This window comes from Acipenser ruthenus, chromosome 9 (genome assembly GCF_902713425.1).
Source record: "Acipenser ruthenus chromosome 9, fAciRut3.2 maternal haplotype, whole genome shotgun sequence".
Lineage (NCBI taxonomy): Eukaryota > Metazoa > Chordata > Actinopteri > Acipenseriformes > Acipenseridae > Acipenser > Acipenser ruthenus.
In genome coordinates this window covers 33,332,812-33,350,690 of record NC_081197.1, presented here as the reverse complement: position 1 = coordinate 33,350,690, position 17,879 = coordinate 33,332,812, and the positions used below count along the sequence as shown (strand labels likewise).

Below are 17,879 nucleotides of genomic sequence, written 5' to 3'. Positions count from 1 at the left end.
AAATGAAATCAGATATTCATGAAAAAACATTCTTTAAATTACTCTCACGAGGGGTAAGGCTTTATGAACAGTGCACTCCAGTCCACAATTAGGATTATTTAGTTATAGGGTTGTATGGAAGTGTCTGCTTTGATGCAGGCATCATTTGCATGCCAGCACTAATTTTATTGTGCACAGGGAAATTTCTTTTGGCAGAGATTCAGATTAGATCATGTCATGTCTCAAGACCTTGACTGCACGTAAGGCTGTCCTAATAACTGGGATTTAGAAACTACGCAAACCAAAGATGATATAACACCACTGCAGTCGTATCCTAAATAAAATGGATTAAAGGATGTACTTGCTTGTTCATTTTACTGGTGGCCAAATAAGATTAGTCAAAAATCAAAGATAAAGGTAAAAGAGTACCTGCAGATTGCTCCTTGGCCTGGGACGATGTCACATTTTCCATCATTCAGACAGAAGTCTGGTTGAAGCTCACAGATACTCTGACAAGGCAGTCCATCAACGCTAAAATAGCCAGCGTTGCAGATGCACTCCGCCTCCCCCAACCAGCGGTTTACTGAGCACTGGGAGAACTCATTGCAGGCCTGGAACTTACACGGGTCAGCTTGATATCCTACAAACAAAATAAAACGGTTTGATTTGATGTAGGCAGAATATGTGAGTTAGTACCTACACCAAGTCTTGATCGGTCTCAAGTCTTCAATAAGGAATGTGCATGCTGCTGGGGTCATTGATGATGTGTAAGATATTACAGGAGTCACACATGGGGTCGGAGGAGAGGCAAGGGGCTTCGGTAGGATTCACATCAGCAAGCTCCTGATAGTATGATTCACCCTGCACATGGTAAAGTACCTTTACTGGATGAGCCACCTGGGATCCCAATTGGAAGCAGGTTTGATTTCTACAATATAGTTTTTGGAAACGTCTATTGGTTTGCATTGTACTTATTATGATTACAAAACAATTATTGGCACAGTCATCTGTATGTACTGAGCACAGTAGCAATAAACATAAACCTTTATTTGTGCAACCTGCCTCTATATGCATACCTTAGACAGCTTAGGTATTATCCCATCAGCTGAACTACTTAAACTATGGCTCAAATTTAACCTGAACATGATTCACCTGTCTGCCCATTACACATGAAAAACTGTTAACATGTGAAGCTCATGTTGTTATAATTTGATACAAACATAAAGTATCTGTATGCGTGTCAAAAATGTATACTAGCTCTTTACAAACAAGCATGGCCAGGTACTGAGAACATTGTATGCAGAAAAGTAGACCCTTATTTCTGTCCATTTAGCTGTTAGTTGTCTGTAAAATGGGGTGTTAATTTTGAGTGCCAATGTAAGTGCAATGGGTAAGTGCAAACATTTTTGGTTGGAATAATACATAATAAATAAATAAATAAATAAATAAATAAATACATTTTTAAACAAAGCAGTAATAGAAAAATACCTATGAAATGGTTGTATGGAACCTAATGTATTAATCAGAAGCTTTTCATTTCATGTCATTACCACAAGTCAATCATGTACAAGCAATGCTTGTTTAATAAACTACTATATTGGATAACAGTCAGCTTGTAAAGCATTGTTTGATAAAATAATAGAGTCTTAAATTACATAAAATACCTCTTTTATCACTAATAAATGGGTCATGGAAGCTGAGCCACCCAGCCACAATATACACCTTTCAATGTTAAGATAACAGAAGGGAGTATTACCCGACTCCACATCCAGGGAGTACTTGTCAATGGCAAGATTCATGGTTTGATAGGCAGTATTGCAGAAATCCTCCAGAATTATGTAGACCGCATTTGTAACGTTGCGGGGCACCCGCTTAGCAAACTTCATTCGACTGTTCACTACTATGCTGCCATTCCTGAAGTTGAGGATCTCAAGGTTTTGGAAGTTGGTGAGGTTGGACTGCAGGTAAGGAACCAGCTGCACGGCAAACAAATGGTTTGTAGTTTTAAAAAGTCCATCTTTTCTCAAGACTTAACAATTATTAAACCTTTGATAACAAAAACAGTTTATTTTAACCATGTTCCCATTAAAAGCACTGCAGCAAATGTGGAATACACATCTGAAACCCCAAACCTAATAGAAAAAATTAAACTGTAATCTTAAACACAAAACTTCTGTAAAATCAAATATCGTTGTGGATGCCCAGAAAGGCACTATTTATTTATATATACTATTTATATTTAAATTATTTTCACTCTGGGGTGAGATGTACCTGTAGATCCCATTTCCAGAACAATACGGACTTCATATAAGTAACACAAACATACTGTACAAACAAGTGTTAAGGACATAGGGCAATAAAGAAAATGTTTTACCAAGCAAACAAACAGACTTAATTGCTACTAAAAGATTTGAGTCTTGAACATATGGGTTTAACCCCCCCCCCCCCCCCCCCCCCCACTCAGGATGTCACATGACCTTTTTCTGCTTCAGGCCTTACATCTGTTCACTTTGTAGGGGCCCCTCACTAATTGATGTGGTATGCTGTATCTAACTTTGGTCTATCCTGAGTATATAAATACTTTGAAAAGCATAATAACCACTTATCCCAAAACTGTCCATATTTGATTTAATACATCTGCACTCAACCCTTTACTGGAGGTTGTCTTCCTAAATAGTCAGCCTCTGATTTACAGCTGTTGAAGAGACGCCTCAGAAAGACAGACAGGGTTACATCATGGAAAGACAGATACCAAACACATAAAAAGTTTACATAAGGGCTGTTGATGAGATTTCATAAACTTGATTAGTTAAATGTGGACAGACATTGCTGCAGATGTTAACTTACCAGTTCCAGGAATCGTTGCTCAAGAGCTTTGTACTCGGGAGAGCTTTTATTAAACAGATCTTCAGAGAACATCATGTTCGTCACTCTAAGGCTGAAGAAAACCACTAGCGCCCGTGTCGGCAGAGTAATGTTTCCATTTGTAGACTTGGCCACACTCGCCATGTCTGTAGCATGTACATTAACTGCTGTTTTCCCACTGCTCTCCTCCTCTATATGGCTAACCCCGGTGTGGTGGTAGACCAGGTCAGGATGATCAAGGTCGGTAATGTCTTGTATTGCTGGTCCGTATGTCTGTATTCCCAGCACTGCCGTACCAATGTCCTCATTTTCATCAGGAATCACTGGTAGCTGTGGCTGGGTGGGATTCTTAGTAGATGACACTGAGATTACCATCAAGTCATCGGTGGTGGGTTCAGTAGTTGACTGCAGCAAGGGAGGCGTTGTAGTTAATGGATACACTTCACTGCTGTCGCCTTTATTAATGGAAATTTCTGTCACAGGATGGCTAGGGGTATGAGCTACATCAGGTTGCTCAGTAATGTCCACTGGCATATTTGTGATTTCCGTAAACACATTATCTGCTGTAGACATTTCATCTGGTACGAACAGTGTAGTTTGTTCAGGTACGTACTGGAATGTAGCTGGCGGTTCTGTCAGCACAGGCAGCATGGTAGCAGATTCTACATTTGGTGGCAGAATGATTGAGTGTTTAGTGAAAGGTGATTCATCTTTGGGGGACTCTGTGGTGGGTTGTACAGTGCTGAATAACTCCATGACTGGTGTCTCTTTGCTTGTCAAGTTTACAGCAAGAATACGTGAGTCAGACAAATCCAATGCCGGTTGATCTTCTTTTGAGATTTCGATGGTGGGATTGCCTGTTAAGGGTGATTCTGTGACTGTGACCTGTTCTTTGATGGGTATTTTCAGGCCCCCCTGGTCTTTATCTCCATTGAATGGCTCTATGAGAGGTTGCTCCTCTGTGCTCAGTCCTACAAAGGCTTCCCCAACTGTGAATGTTTCTGTAATTTTGTTTCCCATGTATATCCCTAATGTAGATGTCTCGGTAACTGGTTGGGTAAGAGTGGGTGAATCCTTTTCTTCCTCCTCTCTATTAAATAGCTCTGTGAGTGGTTCCCCTGGAGTAGGATGTGAGGTGACCATGGGACCCATGGCGACTGACTGTGCTGGAAGTTTCTCTGTAGTAGTCAGCTCTGTTGTTGGCACCACTTCCAATAATTCCTCATTGCTAAATGCATCCCCGACTGTGACAAATTGTTGCCCCCTAGTAGATGGTCCTTCAAGTACATAAGCTACGGTAGTGTGTTCCTCCAGAACATTAGGGAGAGCATTATCAGTGACTGGGGTGAGCATGGTGATTGGCTCACTCACATAGTAATCATAACTACCAGAGGCCTCTGAGGTCTGGATGGACAGCGCCACTGTTAACGTCTCCATTGTCAATAAAACAGGGGCTACATCAGTGGTGGTATAGTGAGGCTTATTCCTAATATCCTCAGTGACAATATCTCTGTCCAAAAGCTCTTTTTGCATTTCTAGGTCCTCACTTAGTGTTCTGTCATCAATAAATACAATGTTTGTGGGTTTGTAATCAATATATGAATCCTCAGTTATTGACGTAACATCAATAAAATTCTCATTAACAAAATCGGGGGGATCAATGAACTTCTCTTTGGGGTCCTCATTTGTACTTAACAAGGATATAAGGTCAGGTGTCACAGGAACCCAAGGCCAAACATCACGGCCTGGCTCTTCTCCAGAGTGGAAGAACCCAGAACCAGACCCTTCTTCAAATAATTGATTGCTTGCTATGGCTGTCTTTTCTGTTGTTACTGGTAAAGCTTCATCAAATGAAAAAGGTGTGATAGGATTTTGAGATAGAGACACCATGACTGGACTTTCTGTTGCAACTACCAAAGCTTCATCTGATAACAATGGTGTGGTAGGAGCTTGAGAAGGAGACACTATGACTGGACTCTCTGCTTCAACTGCTAAAGCTTCATCTGATGAAGAAGGTGTGGTAGGATCTTGAGGATCAGACACTATGACTGAACTTTCTATTCCAACTGCTGATGCTTCATCTAATGAAGATAGTGTGATAGGATGCTCAGATGGGGGTACCATGACTGGACTTTCTGTTGCAACGTCTAATGCTTCATTCAATGAAGAAGGTGTGGTAGGATCTTGCAATGGAGACACTATGACTGGACTTTCTGTTTCAACTGCTAAAGCTTCATCTGAAGAAAAAGGTGTGGTGGGATATTGTGAAGGAGAGACCATCACGCGTCCTTCTGTTGTAACAATCAAGGCTTCATCGACAGCCGAAGATGTGGGAGGATCTTGTGTGGGTGACACCGTGGCTGGTACGTCTGTCTCACTTTCTGTGGACACTGTGTCAGAGGCAGGTGTTGTTGTGGAATGTGTGCTGTGAGGTAGTGGAATCTCATCTGCTGTATTAATCGGAGCCTCTGGTTTCTGGTTTGGAAGGGCAGTATGGGTATAGGACCCTCCTTCACTTAATCCACTCTCTGGAGCTACTGTTACCAGGTTTCCTGTCATGGGTGTGGGCACAGCTGGTTCTTCAGCTTGGGTAGTTGCAGGAGATGGCGCAACAGTGGTTGGATGTTCAACGTTGAGCACAGTGTTTGGGGTTACCTTCTCTGGACTGGATGTGGGTGTCTTCAGAGTAACTATAGTATTACTGAACAGGAAGCCCTCTTCTTCTATATTTTCAGAATCTACAAAAAAGATAAAACCAGAGGTTAGACCAGGGAATAATGCTTATACTGATTTAAAATACAAATCAAATGTGTTTATTTATAATGAACGTGTAATGGTTTGTTTTACCTTTCATAAACATATCATAACTTTTCTACAGTTTGAAGACATCAAGTCAGAATTTGCAGCAGCCCTGCGATAAACTAGTGCTTTGGAAGAGTCATGGATGCTGGGGGTGCCCTTGAATAAATGAAATATTCTTATCCTAGTACCATGCAATACATTTTGATTATGTGTGTAGCCCAGACTATTTCCATTTCTGAATGGAGCACTTGAATTTGAATCGAGCGCTTGAACTCTGCTTGACAAAAGACGTGGCATCTCAACTATGTTATTTCAAGAAAGCCCTCCTTACCCTCTGTGCCTGGCTGGGATGTAATGACAGAACTGTCTACTCCTGAGGTGGGCTCTGCGATAGTTGGGTATGTGAGTAATGGGGATGCAGAAGTGGGGCTCTCCTCCAGTACTATGACATCATTCTCATCAGCAAAAGGAGTCTGAGACTCCACCCACAGGTCATTGGGGTGCACACTGTCAAAGTGGATGTCACCTGTGGTGTAACCATTCACAAAGATGTCGTTTTTGTTCAGTTCCAAGGAAGAGCCATTAGGAGGTCTCTCGGCTGCCAGAATATTCTCCTAAAATACAAAAATGTATATATAAATATCTTCAGCATTTACAAATTACATAGTCCAGAAATGGTGCACCACGGATTTATGTCAGATCCCTCTGCTCTTTCATACAGGCTGTTGATCTAAGCTAGGACACTGGTGAATGAACCTTCCAATACAAGGGTGTTTCCTTTGGGTCACAAACATGAACAGATAAAAGCAATGTGGCAATTTGCAACAGCTTGCAAAGGTTAATCACAATTTAAAAAAACCCTCTAACAAGCAAATTTGCATTAATAAAACAATAGGAGCATGTACAAAATGAACATCAGAAATATAAGAATAAATTCCTACCAGAAGAATGGAAGAACTTTGTTCACTGCTAGAATAATACAATGGTCTAGCTGACATCATCATTGAAGATCTAAAATGTACAATTGTTCTTTTACATAATCGTACACATTTCTGTTTAAGACATTATAATATATAAAACATCTTAAATATCCAATGTTTTTCTTTTTTTTTTTTAAATAATTTAGTCGTCGCCAAATTTCTAACCCCGGTTTTCTCCCCAATTTAGTATGCCCAATTATTATCTGTATCCTCGGCTCACCGCTCGCAACCCCCCTGCCGACTCGGGAAACAGCGGCTGGAGCACGCGTCCTCCGAAACGTGTCCCTGCCAAGCCGTCATTTTTCGCACTGTGGAGCCACATCGATGCCACCAGACCTATAGTGTCGGAGGAAAACACAGATCTGACGGCTCCACTGCAGAACCACAGGCGCCCTATCGGCCACAGGGGCCGCTGATGCGTTGTGAGCCGTGGATTCCCCTGCCGACCTAAGCCCTCCCTACCCGGGCAGCGCTCGGCCAATTGTGCGCTGCCCCCTAGGAACTCCATGTCACGGTCGGCTGTGACATAGACTGGATTCGAACCTGCGATCTCCAGGCTATAGAGCACATCCTGCACTCCGCGCAAAGCGCCTTTTACTGGATGCGCCACTCGGGAGCCCTACGAGTTGCCTACTTCAATGCATTTTATCATATGTACAAAAATGAGGAAAGACCATTTTGGTCAATTCCACTGCTCTTCATATCCATCACCTAGAATTTTTGGATTTAAACATAATTAAAAGAAAATAATATGAACACGATTTAGAGCTTTTATTTAACATCATGTAATCAAAGAAACTACAAAGTGATATCTCTTATTACGTATACTGTGATTTTTGAAATGTATTTTTGTTTACGATTGTAAGTCGCCCTGGATAAGGGCGTCTGCTAAGAAATAAATAATAATAATAATAATAATAATATCTCAAAAGTCTACCGGAAGCCATAATAGTACAGTATCTACCACTTACACCATCCCGTTTATACCATCCATCGCTTAGTGTGGACGATTCACGTAACACAAACATGCCCGTTCTAAGAGGTGGCAAGTATAGTACAATATTTTATGTTAGATTTTGAAATGTCACATTTTTCAGATTTTGTCAGTTTTTCATAAATATATGGAAAACTACAAAGCGATATAAAATTCAATATGTCAACATATTTCAGCAGGTTTCATTCGACTTTATGAAACAAAATTAGTAAATTCTATAAGGTCGTGCAAAACTTTTGGCCATTGTGTTGAATTATGGCAGGAACTATATACAGAAAGTAACAAACTTTCTCTGAACCTGAGAGTCATACAGTTTAATCCTGGTTAAGAATAGCGTAAGCCCTCTTACGACACTTCAACAAAGTGAGTGGATGTTTGTGACAGAGATAAAATGATTAAGATGAATCTCCCTCCCGACCTATGAGGGTGCTGTGTAAAGAGAACAGAGTGCCTGGACTGGATGGTCAGAAAATTAATTACCAGGGTTAGGTGGAAGTTGGTCAACTTGAAAGGGGGCGGAGCTACGGTACACCAAGTCATCGACCCAGAAATCGTGGCAGTCGTGGATTGGAGGAGCGGTTGCAATCGTTAACCAAGGGGGCATGACTGGCCAAAACAACAACCCCTCACTAGTGCATACGTGGGGACAGGTCCGGTCTATTGAAGGTAAGGATGTTGACGGCTCTTATTAAGGGGCAATTATTATATAGGGTAAACCTTGCCACGAGCACAGGATAGCCTGTAACACAAATGATGGTTCCCCCATCTTGTCGGCTCGAGGTCATGATGTTGGCGCATGATATCCCTTTTGCGGGGCACCTCGGAGCTGATAAAATGAGGGAACGTATATTGGCTCAATTTTATTGGGTAGGGCTTCATAAGGAAGTGTCGAAATATGTAGCTACATGCCCAGACTGCCAGCGAGTAGCGCCGGGTCGCGTGCGCCCCGCCCCTTTGGTCCCACTGCCGATTATTTCCACCCCCTTTGAACGCATTGCAATGGACATAGTGGGCCCTTTGCTACCTTCTGATTACGGGTATACGCATATATTAGTAGTGGTAGATTATGCAACGCGATACCCGGAGGCAGTTCCATTGAGGTCCACTAGTGCAGCTGCAATAGCCAAAGAACTAGAGCAGATTATGGCTAGAGTAGGGATCCCCAAGGAAATCTTGACTGATCATGGAACTAACTTTCTGTCTAACATGTTACAGCAAATTTACAAAATATAAAAAATGCGTCCCATCAGGACATCTGTTAATCATCCACAGACAGATGGTTTAGTGGAATGCTTTAATCAGACCCTAAAACAGATGCTGAGACGATTTGTGAACCAAGAGCAAAAACATTGGGCATCACTTCTCCCCTACTTCCTTTTTCAAGCTCTTGTACAGCCGATAGCCTCGCGGCATCCTCGATCTGTTGAGAGAGGGGCGGGAAGAGCACAAAGGCCCATCCAAAAATGTACTGCAGCATGTGCTCCTACTTAGAGATCGCAAGAAATTTGGTCAGTCGTTTGGCCCAGGACAATCTCAAATCGGCTCAGCACTGGCAACGGCAGCATTACAATCAAAATGCAAGAATTAGTACTTTTCAACTAGGAGACAAAGTAATGCTGCTTCTTCTCTCATCGGAATCAAAACGGTGTGCTAAACAGCAGGGGCTATATGAGGTGATTTGGGCTATAGGAAAGGCGAATTATAAAACTAGAGAACCCGATCACCGTAATGAAAGGGAAATTTATCATGTAAATGTATTAAAGCCCTGACAGGCAAGAGAGGCCTTATTTATAGCCCCAGCTGAAGTAGAGGATGATTTAGGCCCCTGTCTCAATCTTCCAATGGGAGAACAGTTACTTCCAGATCAGCAAAAAGAGTTGCGTAAGTTAATTGTAGAGTTCAATGATGTTTTTTCTGACTTGTCCGGTAGAACTAATCTTGTTGAATATGCTATTATCACTCCCCCAGGTGTCACGGTGCTAGAGAGAGACCTTACTGGATCCCAGAAAGTCGACGAAGTGGCATTAGAATAAAGATAAGGGCGATGCTCGAACTTGGGGTCATTGAACCTTCCAGGAGTGAGTGGTACAGTCTGATTGTGATAGTCACCAAAAAGGACGACACCACGCATACCCCATGCCTCAGGTCGATGAGCTTCTCGATAGACTGGGAAAGGCTAGGTTTATCTCCACTTTGGATCTGATGAAGGGATACTGGCAGAGCCCCTTAACCCGCAGCTCCAGAGAGAAAACCACATTTTCAACTCCTGAAGGGCTGTTTCACTTTAAAACCGTGCCATTTGGGCTACATGGTGCGCCCGCTGCCTTTCAGAGACTGATGGGCCAGGTCTTACACCCACATTGTGAGTATGCGGCAACATATATTTACAATGTGGTTATTTACAGCTCCACCTGGAGAGAGCATTTGGCTAGGATCACGGCCGTCCTTCAGTCTCTTAGGGTAGCCTGGCTGACAGCCAACTTGGGAAATGTGCATTTGCCAAAACAGAAACTCAATATTTGGGATTCATTATGAAACCCATTGTCACTAAGTCCAGGCTTTGATGGACATGGCAATCCCCAAAACCAAGGCTCAGGTGAGGTCTCTACTGGGGTTGGCCAGTTATTACTGAAGATTCATCCCTGAGTATGCCACAGTGGTAAATCCCTTAGTTGACCTCACTAAAAAGAGCACTCCAAATTTGATTAAGTGGTCAGGAGAATGTCAGGGGGCATTTGATACTATTAAGCAGAGACCCTGCCAGGCCCCCACTCTCATCACACCAGATTTCACCAAGAGATTCATCCTCCACACCGATGCGTCAGATGTTGGTTAGGTTGCGGTTTTGTCCAAACAGTAGACAGAGTAGAACACCCTATCATGTACCTCAGCAAAAAGATGCTCCCCCGGGAGCGCAACTACTCCATGGTCGAAAAGGAGTGTTTGGCCATTAAATAGGCCACTCACTCTTTACGATACTACCTGCTGGGATATTCATTCGATCTCATCACAGTCCAAGCCCCACTCAAGTGGTTAAGCACAATGAAGGACAGCAATGCCCGGATAACTCAGTGGTATCTGGCATTGCAGCCCTTCATGTATCATATGACCCACCGTGCAGGGAAAGGACACCAAAATGCAGATTATTTTTCCCGGGAGGGGGGAGTAATGGGAATGGTAGATTCAGCTGAGTGTTCCTTCGGCTCCACTCTGAGCGGTGGGATATGTGACAGAGTGTGGCAAAGTGCCCCGCCCCTGTGTGCATTTGTGTGTTCTGTGTTGTATATATGCGTGCGTATGTTAATGTTGGTGTATAGATTGGTACACGGGATATAAACGGGTCTGTGTTTCACGTATATTTAAAAAGTGTAGATTTGTATTTAGGCACGAGGAGAGCACAAATCACTTCACGTGCTGGTTAAATATAATATGTGAACACGGGGTTTCACGTAATGAATTCACGTGCTGGGATTCAAGTGAGTAATTAATTAGTAATTGAATCCCAGCACAACAGTATATATAGATGCACGTTTCTGTCACTCGAGGTTAGGTGTTCGGTGAGTGGAGAACGAGTGTGGAGAAGGAGGTAAAAAGAATAATAATAAGAATAAGAATAATAATAATAATAATAAGGAAAGAACTGTCTCACTCTCCGTGCACCGTTTGTTAAGTGTTTAGTACGTTTTGTTTGTCTTTTTATTTTGGCGTGTAGTGCCGTGTCCCGTGTTTTTGTCTGTTCAAACCTTTTATTTTCTGTTCTGTTGATTAAATGCTGAGCGCGATCACGCGCCCAGCTTATACCAAACCACATCTCTCTGTTTATTTATTTCCTGCATCTGGTCTGACGCCACCCACTCCGGCCGTCTTTGTGACACGTGGTGTCCTGCGTGGGATCGACAGCGCCTCCAGGACTCAGGCCAGAGCAGGAACCGCAGTTTGGATTTAAAAAAGAAAAAAAAAAAAAAAAATGGCAGAAGACGCCATCAAAATGCGGGACTGGATGCTGGAAAATGCTGGGCTGGAGGCCCAGTCTATCCCAGTAGTCGTCCAGTTCCTGCGGTTTATGGACAGAGAGCGATGGGAGGCATATGCGAGGGAACAGACCGTAAGCACCTGGGAGGAAGGTGTGGGGTTGGTCCTCAGCTACCTGGAGGCAGTTATAAGTGGAACAGCAGCCCAGGTAGCAGGTCCACCAGCAGAGGAAGAATGCCTGCTGTCCTCGTCTCCACCAGCAGAGGAAGAATGCCTGCTGGTTTTGCCTCCACAGCCCAAGCGGGAGGAGCCTGAGCGTCCACAGCCCAAGCGGGAGGAGCCCGAACGTCCTACGCCTGAGTGGGAGGAGCCCGAACGTCCTACGCCTGAGTGGGAGGAGCCCGAACGTCCTACGCCTGAGTGGGAGGAGCCCGAACGTCCTACGCCTGAGTGGGGGGAGCCCGAACGTCCACAGCCCAAAAGGGAGGAGTCGGTGCGTCCACAGCCCAACAGGGAGGAGTCGGTGCGTCCACAGCCCAACAGGGAGGAGTCGGTGCGTCCACAGCCCAACAGGGAGGAGTCGGGGCGTCCACAGCCCAAAAGGGAGGAGTCGGTGCGTCCACAGCCCGAAGAGAGGGAAGTCGGGGCTTCCACAGCCCTAGGACCCAAGCTGCCAGCAGAGGGTGAATACCTGCTGGTCCCACCTCCACCAGCAGAGGGTGAATGCCTGCTGGTTCCACCTCCACCGCAGTGAGAGGACTGCTTGCCCCTCCCACCTCCACCAGCAGAGGGTGAATACCTGCTGGTTCCACCTTCACCGCAGTGGGAGGACTGCTGGCCCCTCCCACCTCCACCAGCAGAGGGTGAATACCTGCTGGTTCCACCACCGCCAGGAGCAGAGGAGCTGGAGCTGCCTCTGCCTCCACCACCGCCAGGAGCAGAGGAGCTGGAGCTGCCTCTGCCTCCACCACCGCCAGGAGCAGAGGAGCTGGACCTGCCTCTGCCTCCACCACCGCCAGGAGCAGAGGGGCTGGAGCTACCTCTGCCTCCACCACCACCAGGAGCAGAGGAGCTGGAGCTGCCTCTGCCTCCGCCACCGCCCGGAGCAGAGGAGCAGGAGCTGCCTCTGCTGCCCGTACCTCCACAGGGAGTACGGTGGCCGGAGCCCCGGAAAGGGGAGCTGCCGGCCACGAAGAAGGGGGAGGAGGTCTGGAGACCACCAACCCCAGCAGCAGTTTCGCTGCCGGAGATCGTGGGGGAGGTCAGGAGACCTGCTCCCACTGCAGCAGTTTCGCTGCCGGAGATCGTGGGGGAGGTCTGGAGACCTGCTCCCACTGCAGCAGTTTCGCTGCCGGAGATCGTGGGGGAGGTCCGGAGACCTGCTCCCACTGCAGCTTCTTCGCTGCCGGCAGTACTGTGGTCGGAGCCCCACCAAAGGGAGCTACCGGCTACAAAGACAGGGGGAGAGGTCAGGAGACCACTTTCCCCAGCAGCAGTTTCGCTGCAGGAGCAAACCAACAGGCTGTCAGCCGTGCCACTACCGGCAGGGGAGCTGACAGCATTTCTAGACATGGGCCCACTGAAGCCTCCCTTCCCAGCCCGAGACTTTGGCCTGGACTGCTGGATTTTTAAGGGGGGAGGTGGCCGTTGAGGCCATGTGTGCTGCGCACAAGGGGGGGTATATGTGGCAAAGTGCCCCGCCCCTGTGTGCATTTGTGTGTTCTGTGTTGTATATATGCGTGCGTATGTTAATGTTGGTGTATAGATTGGTACACGGGATATAAACGGGTCTGTGTTTCACGTATATTTAAAAAGTGTAGATTTGTATTTAGGCACGAGGAGAGCACAAATCACTTCACGTGCTGGTTAAATATAATATGTGAACACGGGGTTTCACGTAATGAATTCACGTGCTGGGATTCAAGTGAGTAATTAATTAGTAATTGAATCCCAGCACAACAGTATATATAGATGCACGTTTCTGTCACTCGGGGTTAGGTGTTCGGTGAGTGGAGAACGAGTGTGGAGAAGGAGGTAAAAAGAATAATAATAAGAAGAATAATAATAATAATAATAAGGAAAGAACTGTCTCACTCTCCGTGCACCGTTTGTTAAGTGTTTAGTACGTTTTGTTTGTCTTTTTATTTTGGTGTGTAGTGCCGTGTCCCGTGTTTTTGTCTGTTCAAACCTTTTATTTTCTGTTCTGTTGATTAAATGCTGAGCGCGATCACGCGCCCAGCTTATACCAAACCACATCTCTCTGTTTATTTATTTCCTGCATCTGGTCTGACGCCACCCACTCCGGCCGTCTTTGTGACACAGAGACAGAATGATTTTTGGTGATAAATCTCCCTCCTGACCTGTGAGTGACCTGGACTGGATGGCCAGACAATTAATTCCCAGGGTTAGATGGAAGTTGGCCCTATAGAAAGGGAGCGGAGCTACTATACACCAAATAACACTATGTAACACAATTTTTGTTCCTGGGTAGTAAGTGTTATTTCCTAATTGCTTCCCCACAAACTTTGCTTTTGTGACCAGGACAGTGATATTTTGAAATTTACCTATTTCCAATTAGAAAACGAGCGAATTTGTGTCTTTTCGTTCACATAAAGTCAGAAAAAAACAACATATGAATCCAAATTAACATGTATTTATACTAAAGTAATACAAAAATGACTACAAAAGATTTAGAAGTGAGTAGTTTTTCGAGATTTACGATTATACTGTAAATCACTTTCACGAATCAGCCCCCAAATGTAGTCTCCCATCATGTTCTCGTTATATCTATCTGGTCCATATTTTGTTTGTGGACAACTTCTAAGAGGGGGTTGCTTTGGGCCATCAGATATTGACTGGGAAATATCAGAAGGTCCAGGTAAGTCTTCACTGCCTTGTTTCTTTGGATTTATAAACTTCAGATAGGTTGTCTATTTCCTGTGAGGACAGGACTTGTAGATTTGAATCGCTCATGTCTACATCTTCTTCACTACTTACATCTTGGACAGTTTGTGTAGTTGCAGTATTTGATGTTGTGGCAACAGCGCTTTGTTCAGAATCTGATTTTGGGGCGTTTGCTTTGAAAAAGTCATAAATCAAGCAGCTCATTTTAGATCACTTGTATGTGTACGTACATGTCATGCAACGCAATCTCACACTGAACTCCCTTAGCTATTCTGTCTTCATCTCTCTCTGTTCTGACTGCCTCTCTCTCCTTTACACTTTATTTCCTCTCTCTACTGTACCCTGTAATACAAATAAAAAAAATAAGCACACACATATGGAGAATGTCATTCACAAAAATATACACTGCATTCTAACTTACTACCAGAAAATTGGTGGAATTTATTTACAGAAAAATATTATTTTTATTTTGTGTGTGTTAATATAGCTGTATTATTTGCTGTAATATAAGGAAAACAATTCAAATCATATTATCTTACAAATAACATTTAACATCTAGCCAGGCCTTTCTTTTAAACGTGTCAATATTTAGTTGTAAATATTTAAATATATATAATATTTAAATATTTACAACTAAGATAGGTAATGTGCAGATAATCCTACTTATATGGAAAAAATAATAATATTATAAAGGGAATAAACTTGCATTCATTATTTAATTCAAGGGTTAATAAAATATAGTTAATGCAAACAAAATATTCTGCATTTAAGAGCAAAGCAGCGGGTCATTATCTACCTCTAATAATTGACATGAACAGGTTAGGTTAGCGGTTTGGCTGACCTTATTCCTAATATAAAGCATGCTTGAGAGCTGAATTCACAGCAGTGCTTTACGTGATTTGGATGTTGGGAGGTATTGGAAAGAGCTTTTTAATAAGTTGTATTTTCTCTTTGTTCCACACAGTGCCCTTTAGAATCCACAGGTGGCCATTTCAGGGGGATCTACCAAGAATCCTTTAATGTCTTTAGCTGTGTAAGCATTTCCTTATGTCACAACATAGAAGCTGTTGGATACTCTCAATAAAGTCCCTGCTTCCTGAAGCTTAAGGCAACAACTCTACAACCATTTTTGCTGATTTACAACATGATTTCTCTTTCTGGTAAAAACATTCAGAGCTAACATCTGTTTTCCAAGAGTGCCTCGATGACAGCAATAACATTGAATATTTTATTCAATCTCTATTTACAGAGCAAACCATCCCACTTTCAAGTACACACAAACAGTATGGAGGCTGGCATGTGTACTAGGTAAAAAAAAGCTTTGTAGGCTAACTAATTAATAGAATAGTTTGTTATTTTATTTTATATTTATATATTCCTGTATATAGACTGTATTTGTATGAATAATGTTGACAAATTCACTTAAGATATTGAGACATTTGACTCTCTGTAATATGGAGGTTTACTGCAAATGTCTTTAATGTGTACCACATTACCAAAATCATGTTTTCTTTGACGTTTTTCAATTTCTCCTGTAAAACCGAGACCACTCTCATCTCCAGTTACAAATGTACTGAAGAAACTGTGCCCGACAGCTTCACAAAGTTGGTCCCCTGCAGTAATTGTTCATCCACTGGCTGATGCCATTTACCATAATAAAGGCCATAAAGGTGGACTGAACGACGGGTGACTCACTCGTGACATTTTGCATGACTGACCTACCAAACCGAGAATTTGAAAGGCAATAAAAAGCTGTTACTGTGACAGGAGGATAACAACTAACTTCAGCTGAGATTGTTGCCAGATATATAATAAATGGAATTCAGATGTTTGTTTGTTTTTTCTGAGAAGGGTCTATATGACTGGGATTGCAAGGGCCCAAACAAACAACCTCCTGCACTGCCTCCTCGTGTTCGTACCACAAAGCTACTTACACTCCTTAGATACCTGTTATTCAGGAAAATGTGCGCACTACACTACACTTAAATATGTGCTCATATTAAAGGTTAGATTTTTTAGATATTCCACTTGTTTCCACGGAGTAAGTTAAAGCACTACCCCACTGTCTATCCTATTGAGCACAGGTCTACTTGGAGATCACTCACCATGCTTGCTAGTGGTTCTTCTGTTGGGCCTGAGGTTTCTGAATCCTTAAGAGATGATGATCCATCCTCTGGGAGCCAAACACACAAAGGGGCAAGTAAGTAATCTTTAATTTATGCTTCTGGAATCTAGAAGAAATCCGACATGGTTGCGAGAGCAATGGCTCCAATTACATTATATTTTTTTCTCAGTCATTCTGAACAGCTGTTACTGTGACAAGTAGTTCCACCTCCCCATTTACACTGAAAAACAAGCTGTGAGGACAAGATAGCAACACGCATGGCAGCATTAAAAAAAACTCAGACTTGTGGCCCCTTAATTCACTTTAAGCTTTATTAAGGTGTCCTTATTTTACTTTTTAAAAGGAAAGAAAAACAGCAAAATAACTGCCAATTTACCATGATAAACTTTATTGGGGTCAATCCATACTATCGCCAGAATGTATAAAATAAACAAGCATGCTAAAAGGGTGACTCGCTATAATATATGCACACCAGTATCCCAAAAGGGTTCACTCATCCCACCATGCTTGAAAGGGCTTCATCTTACAGTACGATAAGGACCTTTACCATTTGCAAGCTGAAGAGAGTCCGGATCCACAGCTAAAGTTGCATTTCCAATGATGGCTTCCTTGATGAGGGCCTCAGCGATGTAATTGCGGAGGTCAGTGACAGTGTAAACCACAGTGGGGCTCTCTTCTGTCTCCGGGTAGGGCTCCTCTACCTTGTTGTGCAGGTTAATAAAGTCCAGGGTCTCGTTGCTGATTCCCCCAGTTCCCACTTCAAAGGTCACGCCATAATGAACCACCACTGCATTAACACTATGAGACACATCACAGAAACAGGGAAATTACATTTGAATGCGCTCTTCTTATTTGTTTTATGGCCTTCCTCTGGCGCTGGGCCAGAAGTTGGTTTCTGACTCCTACAGTAAGTTGCCAATGTGTCAGAAATCAATGTTTGGGGTACAGTGCACCCTCGCTATAAGGCTCTCGATTATAACGCGCCTCAGATATAACACTCCTACAGCATGTCCCCCAATTCCCTATATTAGGGATTCATGCAATATTTCTACTGTAAATACAGTACCAGTGTTGTTCAAACTGTAAACAACTTCTCAGTCTAACTTCCATTTCTGTCTCTCCCTTTTGATACAGTATCTGAACTGAAGAAAAGCTGCACTGCCACTTTATAACACAGACATCATATTCAGCATTCATTTTATAATGAAATAAATATTAGGCTTATTATGTGGTTATCTTTCCTAATGTATTTACTTTT

At 43.3% G+C, this 17,879-nt stretch overlaps 1 protein-coding gene across 3 annotated transcripts in view; it reads right to left on the bottom strand.

The window, feature by feature from the left end:
- LOC117406212 (interphotoreceptor matrix proteoglycan 2-like) overlaps positions 1-17,879 on the bottom strand; it is a 40,862-nt gene that overhangs the window by 7,069 nt on the left and 15,914 nt on the right. For all 3 annotated transcript variants that reach the window (XM_059029858.1, XM_059029859.1, XM_059029860.1), the window contains 6 exons: positions 17,169-17,419; positions 16,602-16,669; positions 5,978-6,260; positions 2,827-5,582; positions 1,736-1,955; positions 409-619 (listed from right to left, as the gene is read on the bottom strand). In XM_059029858.1, the coding sequence (XP_058885841.1) occupies positions 409-619; positions 1,736-1,955; positions 2,827-5,582; positions 5,978-6,260; positions 16,602-16,669; positions 17,169-17,419 (3,789 nt within the window). The remainder of the gene's footprint in view (positions 1-408; positions 620-1,735; positions 1,956-2,826; positions 5,583-5,977; positions 6,261-16,601; positions 16,670-17,168; positions 17,420-17,879) is intronic.